This window comes from Drosophila miranda, chromosome XR, assembly GCF_003369915.1.
Source record: "Drosophila miranda strain MSH22 chromosome XR, D.miranda_PacBio2.1, whole genome shotgun sequence".
NCBI classification, from domain to species: domain Eukaryota; kingdom Metazoa; phylum Arthropoda; class Insecta; order Diptera; family Drosophilidae; genus Drosophila; species Drosophila miranda.
The window spans coordinates 12,839,027-12,854,223 of NC_046674.1; the positions used below are offsets into that span (position 1 = coordinate 12,839,027).

At 51.0% G+C, this 15,197-nt stretch overlaps 5 protein-coding genes across 5 annotated transcripts; 3 read left to right on the plus strand and 2 right to left on the minus strand.

Moving 5' to 3' along the window:
* The first annotated feature begins 237 nt into the window (after nucleotides 1-237).
* On the plus strand, nucleotides 238-1,303 carry LOC108165529 (uncharacterized protein C7orf50 homolog). Its single transcript, XM_017301600.2, has 2 exons — nucleotides 238-506; nucleotides 564-1,303. The coding sequence occupies exons 1-2, from the start codon at nucleotides 350-352 to the stop codon at nucleotides 1,223-1,225; spliced, it is 819 nt and encodes a 272-aa protein (XP_017157089.1). The 5' UTR covers nucleotides 238-349; the 3' UTR covers nucleotides 1,226-1,303.
* LOC108165526 (nucleolar MIF4G domain-containing protein 1 homolog) lies at nucleotides 1,276-3,970 on the minus strand. The gene is made up of 2 exons (XM_017301597.2): nucleotides 3,037-3,970; nucleotides 1,276-2,980 (listed from the first exon to the last, which is right to left on the minus strand). Exons 1-2 carry the CDS (start codon nucleotides 3,902-3,904, stop codon nucleotides 1,293-1,295), a joined length of 2,556 nt encoding a protein of 851 aa, XP_017157086.1. The 5' UTR covers nucleotides 3,905-3,970; the 3' UTR covers nucleotides 1,276-1,292.
* Nucleotides 3,971-4,008: 38 nt separating this feature from the next.
* On the plus strand, nucleotides 4,009-4,688 carry LOC108165534 (39S ribosomal protein L23, mitochondrial). The gene is made up of 2 exons (XM_017301608.2): nucleotides 4,009-4,391; nucleotides 4,448-4,688. Exons 1-2 carry the CDS (start codon nucleotides 4,098-4,100, stop codon nucleotides 4,604-4,606), a joined length of 453 nt encoding a protein of 150 aa, XP_017157097.1. The 5' UTR covers nucleotides 4,009-4,097; the 3' UTR covers nucleotides 4,607-4,688.
* LOC108165535 (thioredoxin, mitochondrial) lies at nucleotides 4,639-5,331 on the minus strand. The gene is made up of 2 exons (XM_017301609.2): nucleotides 5,062-5,331; nucleotides 4,639-4,990 (listed from the first exon to the last, which is right to left on the minus strand). Exons 1-2 carry the CDS (start codon nucleotides 5,241-5,243, stop codon nucleotides 4,741-4,743), a joined length of 432 nt encoding a protein of 143 aa, XP_017157098.1. The 5' UTR covers nucleotides 5,244-5,331; the 3' UTR covers nucleotides 4,639-4,740.
* Nucleotides 5,332-5,586: 255 nt separating this feature from the next.
* LOC108165525 (E3 ubiquitin-protein ligase MARCH6) lies at nucleotides 5,587-9,667 on the plus strand. The gene is made up of 2 exons (XM_017301596.2): nucleotides 5,587-7,661; nucleotides 7,721-9,667. Exons 1-2 carry the CDS (start codon nucleotides 6,021-6,023, stop codon nucleotides 9,212-9,214), a joined length of 3,135 nt encoding a protein of 1,044 aa, XP_017157085.1. The 5' UTR covers nucleotides 5,587-6,020; the 3' UTR covers nucleotides 9,215-9,667.
* The last annotated feature ends 5,530 nt before the right edge of the window (nucleotides 9,668-15,197 follow it).

Below are 15,197 nucleotides of genomic sequence, written 5' to 3' on the forward strand. Positions count from 1 at the left end.
CGGGTTAAATTTTGCCGCACACCGCGTAAAATCAGCAACGGTGGCTCTGCATAGGCACAACAGTACAGAGGATAGTATATTGAATCGATTTCGGATCAGTATTTATTTAATTAAACCAATAAAACTTAGGAAAACCGGATATTATTTTGGAATATTTTGTTTGGACAGCGTTAGTGTTGTGAAATTTGCAGGGCAAACATATGACTAGACTCTAGAGTGGGAAAACGCTGCGGTTTGCAGAGTTGCAAAATGTCGATGGTCTTGCAGCCCTAGAAAGAACGCATTTTGGTTAAAACGTGAGAATTGATTTGAATTTCTCAGCCAAGAACACATCAAATACAAGCCAAAAATGGCCCGTTCTGAGGTGGAGACCAAGCCGAAGCCCAAGGGCAAAAAGCGCAAGCACGAGAAAGCAGCTGCTGCCCCGAATAACAGCAGCGACGACGAGGTGGCCAACAAAAGTTTGATTGTGGAGCCCGAAATGGAGGAGCAAGCGCAGAGAGCAGGTAAGTGGGAGCATTGCTGTGCTAGAGAATATCCATTTATCTTACAAATCCATTCAGGCAAGCGTAAGCAAAAGGAAAATGACGCCGTGGCCAAGCAAAAGCGCATTAAACAGTCCCCAGTAGCCGTGGCCCCCGAAGAGGTGGAGGATAACCCAGAGATTAGTCCCCGGAAGACAGCCAAACGTAAGCAGCGTGAGGAGGCGGCTGCCGTCAAACAGAAACGCAGCAAGGACGATGGGGACGATGATGAGGAAAACGAGGAGAGCCTGCCCACAGATGCACAACTGCAGGAGGCCTCCAAGCCGGAGAACACCAAAGCCATTGTCACCGTGCGCCAGAAGAAGAAACAGAAGCATCAGCAGCGTCTCGAGGCCCAAAAGGATCAGAACTTCAACAAGGAGGCCAAGCGCAATGAGGAGTACCTTCTGCAGTGGAAGAACGCCCGGCCGGAGTGGAAGTTCGTGAAACTACGCCAGATATCCATACAGCAGACGGCCTTCGATGAGGAGAAGCTTGCTGCAGAGATCTGGGACATAGCCCTGGAGTATCTGGCCAGTTCCCAGGGCGCAGCTCGCGCAAAAATCAGCAAACTGGCTGATGAGGTCATCGAAAAGCTGGACAAAGAGGGAGAGAAGCTTGAGGATGAGGCGGAGCGCCAGAAACTGATAGAATCTACACGCTATCAGCGAGCCCGTGACCTACTCCAGAGCTTCGATTGAGTGTTACGACTATTGTTAGTGTTTTTTCTCTAGAATTTAATAAATAAAACTCTTTCTATTTTGTAAATTACAAGTCCACGTAGGCCAAGAGCTTGTCCATCTGATCCACGCGCTGCTGCAGCAGCTCCTGTTGCTCCTCCTTCAGCTTGAGCTTCGACAGCTGCTCCTCCTGCAGCAGAAAGTGCTGCATGAACAGACGAATGCTCTGCTTGAACTGCTGCAGCTTGGAATTCTTGGCAATGCGCTCGAACGACTGCTGCAGCTCTCGCTCGTCGCTGGCGAGCAGCAGCTTCACCATGATCTCGCGCATGAAGAAGAAACTAAGCCGCTCCAGCTGCATAAAGTCAACCACTTTGAGCACAGACAACTGCAGCCCAGCGGAGAGTATCAACTGCTGCAGAAAGCTGGCAAGATTGCGGATCTGCGCCTTCGACAGCGATTCTATGTCGTTGATGCGGTCCCAGGCGGCAAATTGAAACGCCAGCTGGTACTTTCGATTGTACTGACAGAATTTGAAGGCCAAATGCGCATAGTAAGGATTCGCCCGGCGCTCGTTGAGGGCGCAATGTATGATCACATAGGCCACCGCGCGCTGATCCTTAAGCGACAAGTGGAGGATCTTCTCGAAAGCATCCACGTAGTCGGCGGCACTCATGATGATGCAGAAGATATTCCTTCGCTCGGCTGTGTTCATTTGCTGCTTTTTGGCCAGCTCCAGCAGTTGATCGGCAAATCCCGCAGACGAACCCGACTGGTTCGGCTTCTGCTTGGATGCCGTGCCCATTTCGTTGAGGTTCCCCGTCCAGGCAGAGCCCACAATCCACCATTTGCCCACCTTGTCGGCGCGCAGCAGATCCGCCAGCGCGATGTTGAGGGTCACAACATAGCGATCGTTCTTCAGCATGGCCTTGAGCCGCTTGCGCAGATTCTCCGCCAGCTCGGGATCGTATTGGGGCAGCTTGTTCATGTTGTTGTTCTTCACGGCATTCAGTATGTCCACCATGAAGCGCAGGCGGGGATTCTCCTTGAGTTCGAGCGGTGCGGCGGCAATCTTTGACTGAACGTTCTGCATCATGGTCTTGAAGGCCAACGGATCGTCCTTGCGCAGGCGGAACCCTATCGACTGGAAGATCAGCAGCAGACATTCGACTGTCTTCTCGCAGAGGCTGTCGGCCAGGCGACTGATCAGCTCCATCAGGAGACTCAGTTCGTAGATCTTGAAGATGTACATGTAACAGAGGAGCAGCACAACGTTGTTCAGCTGCTTGTCCTCCACTGCCAGGCTGGCCAGATGCCCATCCTTCAGATGGCCGTCAAAGAGCTCCACAAAGGTCTGCAGAAAGTGTGCGCCAATCTCGCTGCCGATTTGCGCGTGCAGATACGCCAGCAGCACCATATGCTCTTGGACCATGCGCTCCTGGGTGCGTGTCGGTCCCAGCAATGCCTCCTGCAGCAGCCTTGTGAGCGTCTCGTTCATGTTGTAGCGGGAGTTCTTCATGTAGAGGGCCTCAATGCCGGCGGCAATCTTGTGGAGATTGGCCTCGGACAAACGATTCAGCAGACCCTTGCATTGTTTGAGGAGGCGTGCCAGGATCTCGGCCTGCTTTTCGTTTGTGCCGGCACTGGCTGCTGCCATTAGGGCACGCTGATGTGGCGGTATGTACTTCTGGCCGGCGGCTGTGGCCTCCTGTTCGATGGGATCGGGCAGTATGTTGCCCTCGGCGTCGCGTTTTCGGCCATAGATGTCTTCCTTGACTGTAGGGAGGGAGATGTGAGATTAATGGAGGTGGGACCCATTTGAAGATACTCACATTTGGACGGCTGCTCATCTTCCTGCTGGTCTTCATCGTCTTCTTCGCTGTACTCCTCTTCGGAATCCTCCGTTTCGCTCTGCTCTGCTCCTTCCGATTCACTATCGCCGTCGCCTTCTGGCAGCTTCATTTCCTCGTCTTCACCTTCATCCTCGTCACTCCACATGCCCGCCTCTTCCCTCTCCTGCTGCTCTTTCATCTGGCGCTTCCTCTCCTGCTTTTCCTCCCACTTTTGCTTCTCCTCATCATCGTCCAGGCAAAAGTCCAGCAGGTAATCCAAGCCATCGTTAAACATCTTGCGGACCAAACGATTCTTGTCCTTGCTTTTGTTGAGCTTCAGCTTCTTCTCCAGCTTGGCGATCTCCCGGTCCTCCTCCTCGTTGTCGACCTTTAGCTGCTTCACCCGCTGCTTGCGGGCCTTGCCCTGCAGCTCTTTCTGCTGTCGCAGCTCACGTCTGCGCACCTCCATCTCATCCTGGCGCTGGATGGCGCCGCGCTGCGCCTTCGACTTCCTTCCCAGCGGTTCATAGGTCTCCACCTTTCTGCTGGTGGGAAGGAGGGCATCTACCTCGGCATCGCTGAAGTCCGAGGCAATGGATTCGTCATCATCCGCGTCCACTTCCCCAGACAGCAGCTGTTCCACGGGAATCTCCTCGGGATTCACTTTCGCGCTCCTCTTCTTCTTCTTCTTTCGGACGCCCTTTGACGACTGCGCAGCCGCTTCCGCAGCGACCACGCGCTGTGTACCGTTTGTTTTCCCCGCATGGTAGAGCCTCTTGTGGGTTTTCTTCACCTCCTGCTTCTGTTTTCGCTGCTCCTTGCGGGTGAGACGCTTCTTCATGGGCTCCTTTTTCTTGATTTTAACCATTTTATTGATATGATGGCCTGATGGGACTCCCTCAGAATCACATTTAAGCAATCAGCTGTTTTGATGAATCAGTGTTGTGTAGCACGTGTATTCACCTGCACGCTTTTCGGCATTATTTAGTGCATTTAAGGGGAATTCAATTTTATTTTAATTTGCATTTTATTGAATAAAAACAAACATCAACATTCAAGCCATGTCCTCGCGCTGGTACCCCATCTATCAACGCGGCAATCCCCAGCTGCGGGTATTCCTGCCCAACTTCTGGATGAAACTGGTGCGGCCGGAGGAGGCGCAGCCGCCCAATGTGGTCACGTTTTCGGTGTCCACGGAAATGACGATCCACGATGTGCGCAGCTACCTGGAGAAGATCTACAAGCTCCCAGTGATAGATGTGCGCACACGCATCGCCCTGGGCGAGACGAGGCGGGACCAGACCTATGGCTATGTCACAAAGAAAGACGATGTGAAATACGCTTATGTAACGCTGGTAGGTGCAACATGCGGCATCATCGCATCGCTAGCTAATGTTTTCACTTCTTGCAGCCCAAAACGGAGGAATTCACCTTTCCCGAGCTGTTCGAAAAGAAGGCCGAGATTAAAGAGAAGGAGGAGAAGTCCATGGATGAGTCCAAGGACGGCTTCCGCAAGTTCCTGGATCGCAATAAGAAACGTCCCGGCACGCCCGGCTGGTACTCCATTTAGAACATAACATACGTTTAAGGCATAGGATTTAAGATATTTGTTGCAACGGCCTATTAAACATTTATTTTGAAAGTCCAAAGAAGTTTTGAAGTAACTTAAAGCTTAGCTCCATTATGTTGACATCTATTCTTCGACTAGTTCTTGGATTCCTTGACAGCGGCAGCGACCCAGGCGCGGATCTTGTCCTCGTCCTGGAGTCCAACCATGCGCTTGATCTCCTTGCCGTTCTGCAAGACCACAAGAACGGGCACGGCCCCCACGTCGTAGTCGAGGGCCAGCTCGCTATGCTCATCGATGTCAACTTTGGCCAATTTAATCGAGCCTGCATTTTCGCCCACAATATTCTCAATGCGCGGCGTCAGCAGCTTGCAGGGATTGCACCAACTGGTGGAGGGAGGGGAGGTAAAGAGATTTAGTATGAGTTTTCCTTTTACGGAATGGAATACCACACTCACGTTGCGAAAAAGTCCACAATCACGGGTGTCTGGCTGTTCTTCACCTTTTTGTCGAAATCCTCGGCGCTCTGCACTTTGAAGATCTCCCGACGCTGCGCCGACACTGACAGCGGACGCATCTGCTGTCCATGGATGAGTTGACGCGTGCCGCGTCCCAGGGTGTTTAGCAATTGGCGCTGCATTTTGTATTTGAGCGAAAGAAATGTTATGTTACGAGAATTGATTGCAAAATTGTGGCCTGACAAATGACAAAAACAAATGTTGAGGGTGCTGCCAGCTGATTTGTGTGGCGTTGCCACAGGGTCGCGTTCGTTTTCGGTGGGTGTGTGCACACTGCAGCACTAGAGGTGGGCCAAGTTGTTACTTCAAGGTTACGGTGTAATCATGTTATACGAACAAATTTGAATATTAATTTCACTAAATTTGAACTGCAGGAGTATTGAGTTTTTGTTTACTATTTCTATCTATGCCAAAGATTCCCAGCCTGTTTTGCTTCTAAAATTTTTTTCAACTCTTGGGTTATTGCAGCGTCAGCGTTGGCTTTTTTCGTGACACCGTTTGTCGTGACTTTTCGAACATCTCTAGTTTTGTGATTTTCGTTAAATTCGAAAGTGTGCACACACCCGTTCAGTTGCAGCTATATTTTTTAGTGAAATATTTTTGTTTGTCGTAATATCAGACAACCACTGCGTTTTCGACCAAATTCAGACATTAGTTCAGCTCTCAAAACTCTCGTGGGTCAGGTGACCACCGCCATTGCCAGGTGAAACTATAGCTAGTAGCTACAACAATTAGCTGCGACAACACACACGTCGTCGTCGTCGTCGTCGTCGTCGTCGTTGCAGTCGTCGTCGAGTGGAAGTCCCAATTAGCGAGCGACCCCCGCGCTAAACTGCGCTGCGCAAATGGCCGTTGGCATTTGTCGGCGGGAATACTAGACTAGACACCTAGGATACACGATGGACGATCTGTCGCAGGGCGACATTTGTCGCGTGTGCCGCTGCGAGGCGCAGCACGACCGCCCGCTCTTCTATCCATGCATCTGCACGGGCAGCATCAAGTACATCCACCAGGACTGCCTGATGCAGTGGATGCGCTATTCGCACAAGGAGTACTGCGAGCTGTGCGGCCACCGCTTCAGCTTTCAGCCCATCTACGCCCCGGATATGCCGCGCGTGCTGCCCGTGAAGGATGTGCTCGTGGGTCTCATGTCCGCGGTGCTGGAGGCCGCCCGCTGCTGGCTCCACTACTCCCTGGTGGGCCTCGCCTGGTTCGGACTGGTCCCACTCTCCGCCTACCGCACCTATCGCTATCTCTTTCGGGCCAACTCCTTTGACATGATCCTCTCGCTGCCGTTCGACATCTTCTCCATGGATAATCTGCCTTCGGATGCCTTTCGTGGATGCTTTGTGGTCACCTGTACTCTGCTCTCCTTCATTGGCCTCGTCTGGCTGAGGGAGCAGATCCTTCATGGCGGCGGACCCGATTGGCTGGAGCGCGACGATGCCCCTGCGGCCGCCCAGCCCGCTGGGGCTGCTGCCGCTCCAGCGCCTGCGGCCGCCCCTCCGGCCGATGAGGCAGATGCTGCCGCTGCCGCTGCGGCTGCCGCCCAAGATGACAACAACAATGGCGAGGCCCCACAGGATGTGCCCCCCATGGACAATGCAGCACCGGCCCCGGCCGACAACGAAGGCGATGTCCAGGGAGCAGCCGGAGATCCGAGAAATCCAGCTCCAGTTGCCGCTGGTAACCAAGCAGAAGCAGAGGCCGATGAACAGAACTGGAACCCCATGGAGTGGGATCGGGCCGCCGAGGAGCTGACCTGGGAGCGGCTCCTGGGACTGGACGGTTCGCTGGTCTTTCTGGAGCATGTCTTCTGGATCACTTCCCTCAACACGATGTTCATCTTTACGTTTGCCTTCTGCCCGTATTGCGTGGGCAACTTCATACTGAGCTCCATGGACCTGCTGCAGCCGGAGAAGCCTCTGCTGCACTTCCACGGCCTGATAACGACTCTCTTTGGCTACTGCTGCATCGGACTGACGCTCGTTGTGCTGCAATCTCTGGCCCACACCTTCCAAATGCGTCGCGTCTGCTGGTTCATCGGCCTCTGCTACATTGTGGTGAAGGTCTCGCTCCTCTCTGTGGTGGAGATTGGCGTGCTGCCGCTCATCTGCGGCTGGTGGCTGGACATCTGCTCGCTGCCCCTGCTCGATGCCAGTCTGAAGGATCGCAAGGCGAGCTTCAAGGCGGCCCCGGGCACCTCCCTCTTCATTCACTGGATGTTTGGCATGGTCTATGTCTACTACTTTGCCGCGTTCATCTCTCTGCTGCGAGAGGTGCTGCGTCCGGGCGTGCTATGGATCTTTCGCAACGTCAACGATCCCGACTTCAGTCCCATTCAGGAGATGATCCATGTGCCCATTGTGCGGCACATCCGGCGACTGGTGGCCTCGGCCATGATCTTTGGCTTTGCGGTGCTCCTGATGCTGTGGCTGCCCATACGGATACTGCAGGTGGCCTGGCCCAATTTCTTGCCCTATGCCCTGAGCGGAGATGCGGAGGTGAACGATTTGAGTCTGCAGCTGTTGCTCCTGCAGGTGAGTCGCTGCTCCGCCTTCCTCGAATGCCCTTTTATCCTCCGTAATCCTTTCCATAGATTGTCTTGCCTGGGTTCTTTGAGCAAACCCAAACACGCATCTGGCTGAAGGGTGTGCTCCGCATCTGGTGCACGGCCGTGTCCTGGCTTCTGGGAATACGCAGCTACCTATTGCCCGCTCCAGAGCCCGAGCCGGCAGCCGCCGCCGAAGGCGAGGACGTGGGCGTGGGCGGGGACGGAGCCGTTGAAAATGCCAATCCAGATGTGGCGCCGCAGGCACCACCGCCACCACCGCCGCCGCCCCCTGTGGATCCGTTTCCCATACATCTACCGCGAAATCTGGCCGCCGTCCATCAGGCGATCATGCAACGGGATGCGCCCATGGGTTTCCAGCCGTACGAGAAGCCCACTCTCTTCGCCTTCCGCCTGTGCGCGCTTATGACGTTGATGTGCCTGTCGATTGTGTGCGCCGCCATACTGACGCTGACGGTGCCCGTGTACATTGGTCGCCGCCTGATGGTGCTCTGGACGGGACAGCAGGCCGAGAAAGGAGTTGCTGCTGCTGCCGCGGCGGAAGGAGGACCCCTGCCCGCCGTTGATCCCGAGGCGGCACGGAAGAATGAGCGACTGTTGCGCGCCCACGAGCTGTACACCGCCGAGATTGGGGGCTATCTTTGCTGGATTGTGCTCCGCGGAGTGGCTGTGGTCGCGACCCTCCTGCCCCAAGGTCGCACGGCGATTGTCAACAAGCTGAAGCATTGGGCCACCGTCACCCTGCAGTACGCCCTGCCCGTGATCACGCTGGTGGGCATCTTTGTGCTTGTGCCGCTCCTTTTCGGCCTGCTCCTGGAGCTGGTGGTGGTGATACCGCTGCGCGTGCCCCTACGCAAGACACCCATACACTTCTTGTGGCAGGACTGGGCGCTGGGCATGCTCTACACAAAGATAGCCATTGCCTTGACCCTCATGGGGCCCGAGTGGCATCTGCGGCGCGCCCTGGAGCGTGCCTACACGGATGGACTGCGAGATTTCGACCTGAAGTTCGTGATGCGGGACTTGGCCGGGCCGGTGGTGACGACCTTTGGCCTGGCCCTGGCCATACCCTATGTGATGGCCACGATGGTGCTGCCCGTCTTCTTTGTGGATCGCTACACGCGGCAGTGCATCTATCGGCTGGTGTATCCCGTCAGCTTTGCCGCGGTGGGCACCATCTGTTTCGTTCTCTTCCAGATCAAGCAGCTGAAGAAGCTCTATCTCTCGATCAAGGTGGACAAGTACTTGGTGGGGCAGCGTCTGGTCAACTATGAGAACCGCAAGAAGCAGCAGCAGCAGCAGCAGGAGGAGGAGCAGAAGGCACGCGAGCTGAAGGAGCGCAGGGACAAGGAGAAGGAGCTGGGCGTCGATATGGCCATGGTGCCCGAGGAGTATGCCGATCTTTACGGGGCCATCGACGAGGAGCCGGATCATGCGGGCGTCCTTGAAATTGTGAGGAGACGCCGAGAGCTACCGCCACGGCCCCCCCTGCGGCCAGACGCCAACGAAGAGCTCCTCTAATGCTGCTCCTCTGCCTGTGCCTATCGTCGTGTATATCTTTGTCGAAGACGGAAGCTGACAGACAAATCTTTAAGTGAAATATAAAATTTTTTTCTTTGTTTCTTCCTGCTTAGCGCCCCTTGCTCTACGGCCCCCCACACGCATATGTTCTTGGTTAAATTAAGCTTCTGTTGTGGTTAGTTTTTATGTTTTAGCTACAATTGTTGAGCTCGAGAGGACCCCATGCTCCCCCCACTGACCGTGTCTAGATTCTAGAGTTTAAGTTGTACCTAGAAATATAAGAGGAAAAACAACACCTAAGTAGATAACCCCCGATACATAGTGTAGAGTAATGGCCCACATATTAGATCGAAGGCCCCAAACACCGGACCCCTTACCGGCCCTCTTGAGAATCGTCTAAAGGACATGCGAAATTTCCCCTTTCGAGAATCGAAACCAAAACCAAATTCAAAATAGATGAAAATTAGGAAACGATTAAAGAAACATACAATACATTTAAAAACCTTTTCGAGCTAGCTTTACGAACTTGTAAAAATTATATATGTACACATAATAAATATAAATGATTTAAAATTAATTAATAAATTTAACTTTAAACTTCACAAAAAAAGTCTACAATTTGGCTGGAGCCCCCCCCAAAAAAAGGTTTAACAATTAAAGAAAATTAGGAGAAAAATACCAAAAAGGGAGCCCCTCTTAAAAAGACCAAAGAGAAAGTGAAAAAGTCTTAGAGGAGCAGAAATTGCGAAAAGGGGAAACAAAGGAAGACCCAAGCAATGGGTGAAACAGGACCCACATAATCTTCATAGGCTGCCCTGCCTCAACAATGGGAAAAAACGAGTATAATTAATTTGATTTCCATTCTGGCTTTTTAATGATCTCTTTCTTTTATTGCCACAAGGCGTGTCCAAACGCCACTGAAAAATTGTCTGATAAAATTCACTCCTTCAGGAAAAGGATTCCAATTAGAGCTCCAAATTAGTACCAGCCAAAAAAAAAAGCAACTAAATGTTAATTGGAGTCGTTTCTTATTCCTTTTTTTCTGTTAGGTAATATTTAATTATATATTAGCTATTATTTTATATTTATTCCCCTGGCTGGTCTTTGGGGTTCCAGTTTGGGCCCCAATTCGCGGGCCATGGCCAAATCTTTGCAAATGGTCCACCAATAAGAATTTGGTCATGATCATCAGGAGAATTTCCTATAGTGGAAGGAGGTGCATACAAATGTATTGATATTTCAAAGGGTCTACGAATAAGCATGTCGGAAGGTGGTGCTCCAATTTTGAGACCACGGATTCATGTAGTTAAATACATTTAGAAATTTTTAATAGACTTCTATAGTAGACTACTATATCACATGTACTCCAACTTATGGCAATAGTTATCTCCTAGCTGAAAAATTAACATTAAATTCGAGGTCTGTCATGGATCTGTATTGTAAGACTTGCGGGCCGCTTTAAGTAATTTAATTATCTGATCTATAGATAATACTACCAAAACTTATGCCATACCATACGACTCAAGTTTGAATTTGAGGGCACCAATTAGCTCTTTCTCTTACTCTTACTTTCTCTTCCTCGATTGTAAGACGAAGGAACGGAGCGGATGACTTCGTTCATCTCGTGCCTGGCCATTGGGACATGCTCACACGCACATTTTCGTTATCTTTTTGGTCGAGGCACACGGCAGTTTCCATACCAACCATTGCATTAAATGCAAAAAGGAGTACGAAATGGCCTGGATGAAGACGGCGATCTTTGCCGAACGATTGAGGGAAAATTGTGAAGCCAGACATTGCCTGCTTTGGCGAGGACCAGTTTAGATGAAGCTATCGAAGAGTGCGACCTTCTGACTATCATGGGCACTGCTTTTCGTTGGACCGCGCTGGCCTTTCTTGGTCACTGCGACGTTGGTGTTGGGGAGGACGATCGCCGGGAGATCAGCTATAAGTATAAAATAAAATAATATATGTATTTTTTCTAAACAAAATAAAGACAATATTGCCATAAAATTAGGAATTCGCTTGCTGCTGGCCTTCTACATATTTATAATTTGGGGGCTGCTCGCTGCCGCCATCTTTCCGTCGCTGTTGCTATCTCTTTTCGTCTGGTGCTGCCTGCTGTCTCTGCTGCTGCGCTGCTCGTCGCATCGTCTCTCGGGCCGGCCGCTCTGCTGCGGTTTTTGTGGGCTTCTCTGTGTGTGTGTGTTTGTGTGTGTGTGTGTCTGGTTTGGAGAGGCTACTGCAGTCCGTCCCCCTTTGCTAATGCCACACTCTCTATCCCCTTTTTTTGAAGCCCACGCCCGGACAATCGCATGCTTTTGGTTTATAATTGGATTTTGATTCGTTTTGCATAAAAAGTGTGCTTATATTCCAGACGCCAGCCTGACTATTCGCTATGTGTGCGTGTTGTGTGGCTTCCAGAGGCGCCACTGGGTCCCTGACTCTCCAGTCGCCAGCCGAAAAAAAAAGAAAGAAATTGCCACAGCAACACCAATGACACTTATTTGCCGCCGCAATTGTGTTGCGGCGCTGCCTCTCGTCGCATTTTCGCATTTGAATATAATTTGACTGCATTTTACATTAATTATACCCTCTCGAAAGGGTATTATTACTTGTGCGAGAGGTGTGACACATAATTCTCCATTAATCGGTGGGAAAAGTCCTCGGAAGGGTTCGAAAGGGTATCTCAGTCGCGGCTCCCAAAACGCAATCATTTCCTCTTTTTATGTTCATTTGCTGCGTTGTGCTGGTAGTGTATTAGTGGAGTGGCGGTGGCTGCGGCGGTGTTTATTGCATTGCCGTTACCGTTACCGCCACACAAAACAAACCACGATTTTGCAAACCAATTTACATATTGCACATACGCATATGCCGCTTCTTTTGATTGGAAAACAGCCTTGGGTACGGGGGGGGGGGGGGGGGGGGGGGGGGGGGGGGGGGGGGGGGGGGGGGGGGGGGGACAGGGAGCAATTATATTTTGTTAGTCTATAAAACAAGTGCATCATATATGTATGTAGCACAGTCCACGCAGGAGACGCAGCAACTAATTGGGCTCGCTCAGGATGAGTTTAGGCGTCACCACACCTGCTCTCTTTCGAGGACCATCCTATGCGTCTGTCAAACGTGAATAACGTCAAACATTGGCTATCCCTTTCTAGCGCTTGTCTCTGTGAGCGCCGAGAGGGAGAGAGTGGATGGTCCTCCACACAGCGGACGACGTCAACTGTTCTTAGACTCCTCAAACTATAAGATTCCGCTGAAGTCACGAGAAAGAGATAATTGTCCAGTCACAAGGAAATTCCATAGAAACCAACCGCCTTTCTGTCAGGTCAATAAACCAATTTCTCTGTTTTTAAAGAGCCAACTGATCCCCCCCTCCTGCGCCTCCTCCTCTCCGGACACCGATTATGGGGAGCATTTCCCAAGAACCCGGAACAAGTGGCTCGTAAGTTGAGGTTAATCTCTCGCATCTTGTTGGTCCTTTTTCCAGGCAGCCAGCAGCCAGAAACTAATAAATTTATACCACCCACTGTGCAGCAGAGCGGCCACCCACCGTGCCCCACCGTGCCCCACTGTGACCATCCCAGCCGGACATTGTCCGGTGAACACACCTCTGAAAAGGATATGAAGTCGAGAGGAGAGCCCGAGAGCTCGGCCGAGGCGTATTTAATTTTTTAAGCACAGTCGCTCCTGCCGGAGGAGCTCTGGCGCCGACATGCGTGCTTTATTGGCCATAATCGTGGGGGGGGGGGGGGGGGGGGGGGGACAGGGCCCAGACGGTGGGCCGAGGGCACTTAGCACTCCTTAAGTTTAACAACTTTACGCTCAATCAGGCGCCCCGTCAGCGGCACAGTGGGCCATAAAAAAAGTAACAGCTCCTCGAACTTCCAACTTTAACCCCAGCCGGGGAGGGCACGGGCTGGCAGGGAAGCGCGCCCACTGCCGGTCTTTAAAGCGTGCGAACACTGTCCATTGTTGTTGTTCTTGTGGCTGACAGGAAAAACAAACCCCCAGCACAGGAAACTCGCCCAAGAGGTTAACAAAAAAAAAAAAAGGCCAAAAGAGAAATAAATACAATGGGGATCCTCTTTTGGGCTAAGGAAGTTTTTTTGTTTTTACGCTGGGGTTTGTAAAAGGAATTCCCTGCACAAATGGGTGGTACATTAGTGCAGGTAAAGGGGTGGTAATGGGGTGGAAAGACCTTAAGAATTTCTCTTAGCTAGGGCCGAAAGGAAGCCCTTGAATCCCTTGGCCTGATCATCGAATTCTTCTACTGCCAAAGAGCATCCACAGATCATCCTGGGGCCCCACCTCAGATCCGTTTTGCACCTATTTGTTTTATATTTTCCCCCTTATTTTTCTGAGGTTTTTGTTTTCAGGACTCGCCCAGTTTTGGTTTCCTTTCTTCCCATCTACCGTCTCCCGTCTTCCATCTCCCTGGGCAATGGCTTTTATACAAATTATTTTATTTTGCGTTGGGATAATAATAAATTATGGCAACGGAAATCAAAAGGCCACTCCACTCCATTCCACTCCACTCCACAGAAACAACAACAGACATATTTTCTATGTTGCTCTAGCTTTTTCCCCTGCCCCCTGTCCCCCTCCCCCAGTCCCACCACCGAAGCAGAGGATGCGGATGATGGCGGTTACCATGGAGCCCCCCCGCCCCCCTGGTGTATCACTATAATAGAGCATAACGAGCTTAAAAGAGGGTGTCAAGGGCTGCCGGCAGGTTGCTACACACTTGAGAGATTGTTGCAACAAAGCTGTTTTTCAGTTTGCTTTTGTTTATGGCTAATTTTAGACAATTTATGGAGTGTTGGTTGCCGCTTGATAAGAGCTTCAGCACCAGCGAAGGCAATTCATGCAAATGAGCTTCGCTTAAAGCCGTGTCCCAGCCCCCCAGTCCCCCAGTCCCCTCCCCCATGCTCGTGTGTGGCACGAATGATAAAGCTGCGACAACGGGGATACACTTTTTATGCGAGGTGTATGTGGGTGTGCGTGTGTGTGTGTGTGGCATGGGGCATGAAGATATCACTGCTGACATATGAAGTTGTTAATTTTCACAACAACAAAGTGGGACGGGAAAATGTTTGCAATGAGGAGGAGCATAAAGAATGCTTTTGGATGTTGACAGGAGTTCGGCGACGTCATGGAGGAAGGACAGGACCCCCCTCCCGGCTCTGTTTATCCTTTGCTTAATGCGCAAAAATAATCCAGTATCCAGTATCCAGTCCGCAGGATTGTTTAATGTTCCCCAGGGTCCCCAGGCCTTACCACGGCTCGAGGATGGGCCCCAAGGATTTGTTAACATTTATTATAATACGAATCCTAATTAAAGTCGGGCACATGTCGCCAAGAGAATTTCTAATTGAAATTTAAAATATAAATCAACAACAACAAATATATTTCCCAAATTGAATTAAATATTGTGGGAAAACAGAGTGGAATTTCGAATGAATTTCCCAAAGAAATCGATGTTCTGTTTGGGGCAAAAGAATACCTGATGGGAGAACAAGTTTCAGCTGGAAATCCGCATAGGTCCCTCAAGAAAAAGTCATCAATGTTTGCTGTAATATAAGGTGGTTCTACAGATGTCTAATGGAGCCATAAAATTGCATTCTGTGGTGCCTTGTCGTGTTCTGAGCAACAGGAGAGGACAGGAGAGGGGCCAGCAGGACCCGAGGAGAGGCAGTTATGACCGACTGACCGATTGCAAAATGCATATTCACATAGTTGGAAATCCAATTAAAACTATTTTCCCCAGGCAGCTTAATGAAGTCTGCTTTTCCATCGGAATTTTGCATTCAACATCATCGGGCATTCCCTTTGGGCATTCTGGGCATTCGATCTTCCGTTTCGAATGATTTTCATTTAACATTTTCGTTCAATGAACTTTCAACAAAGTTATAAATGGTTGAAATTTCTGCACTATCCCCGCTCGACCACGGGGCTGGTCACTCCAACACGCGGCCAA

Coding starts and splice junctions, on each gene's coding strand:
- LOC108165526 (XM_017301597.2), bottom strand. CDS start 3,904: ATGGTTAAAATCAAGAAAAAGGAGCCCATGAAGAAGCGTCTCACCCGC. Junction 2,981..3,036: donor AGATGAGCAGCCGTCCAAAT/GTGAGTATCTTC, acceptor CCCTCCCTACAG/TCAAGGAAGACATCTATGGC.
- LOC108165534 (XM_017301608.2), top strand. CDS start 4,098: ATGTCCTCGCGCTGGTACCCCATCTATCAACGCGGCAATCCCCAGCTG. Junction 4,392..4,447: donor AATACGCTTATGTAACGCTG/GTAGGTGCAACA, acceptor CACTTCTTGCAG/CCCAAAACGGAGGAATTCAC.
- LOC108165525 (XM_017301596.2), top strand. CDS start 6,021: ATGGACGATCTGTCGCAGGGCGACATTTGTCGCGTGTGCCGCTGCGAG. Junction 7,662..7,720: donor TGCAGCTGTTGCTCCTGCAG/GTGAGTCGCTGC, acceptor TCCTTTCCATAG/ATTGTCTTGCCTGGGTTCTT.
- LOC108165535 (XM_017301609.2), bottom strand. CDS start 5,243: ATGCAGCGCCAATTGCTAAACACCCTGGGACGCGGCACGCGTCAACTC. Junction 4,991..5,061: donor ATTGTGGACTTTTTCGCAAC/GTGAGTGTGGTA, acceptor TCCCTCCACCAG/TTGGTGCAATCCCTGCAAGC.
- LOC108165529 (XM_017301600.2), top strand. CDS start 350: ATGGCCCGTTCTGAGGTGGAGACCAAGCCGAAGCCCAAGGGCAAAAAG. Junction 507..563: donor GGAGCAAGCGCAGAGAGCAG/GTAAGTGGGAGC, acceptor AAATCCATTCAG/GCAAGCGTAAGCAAAAGGAA.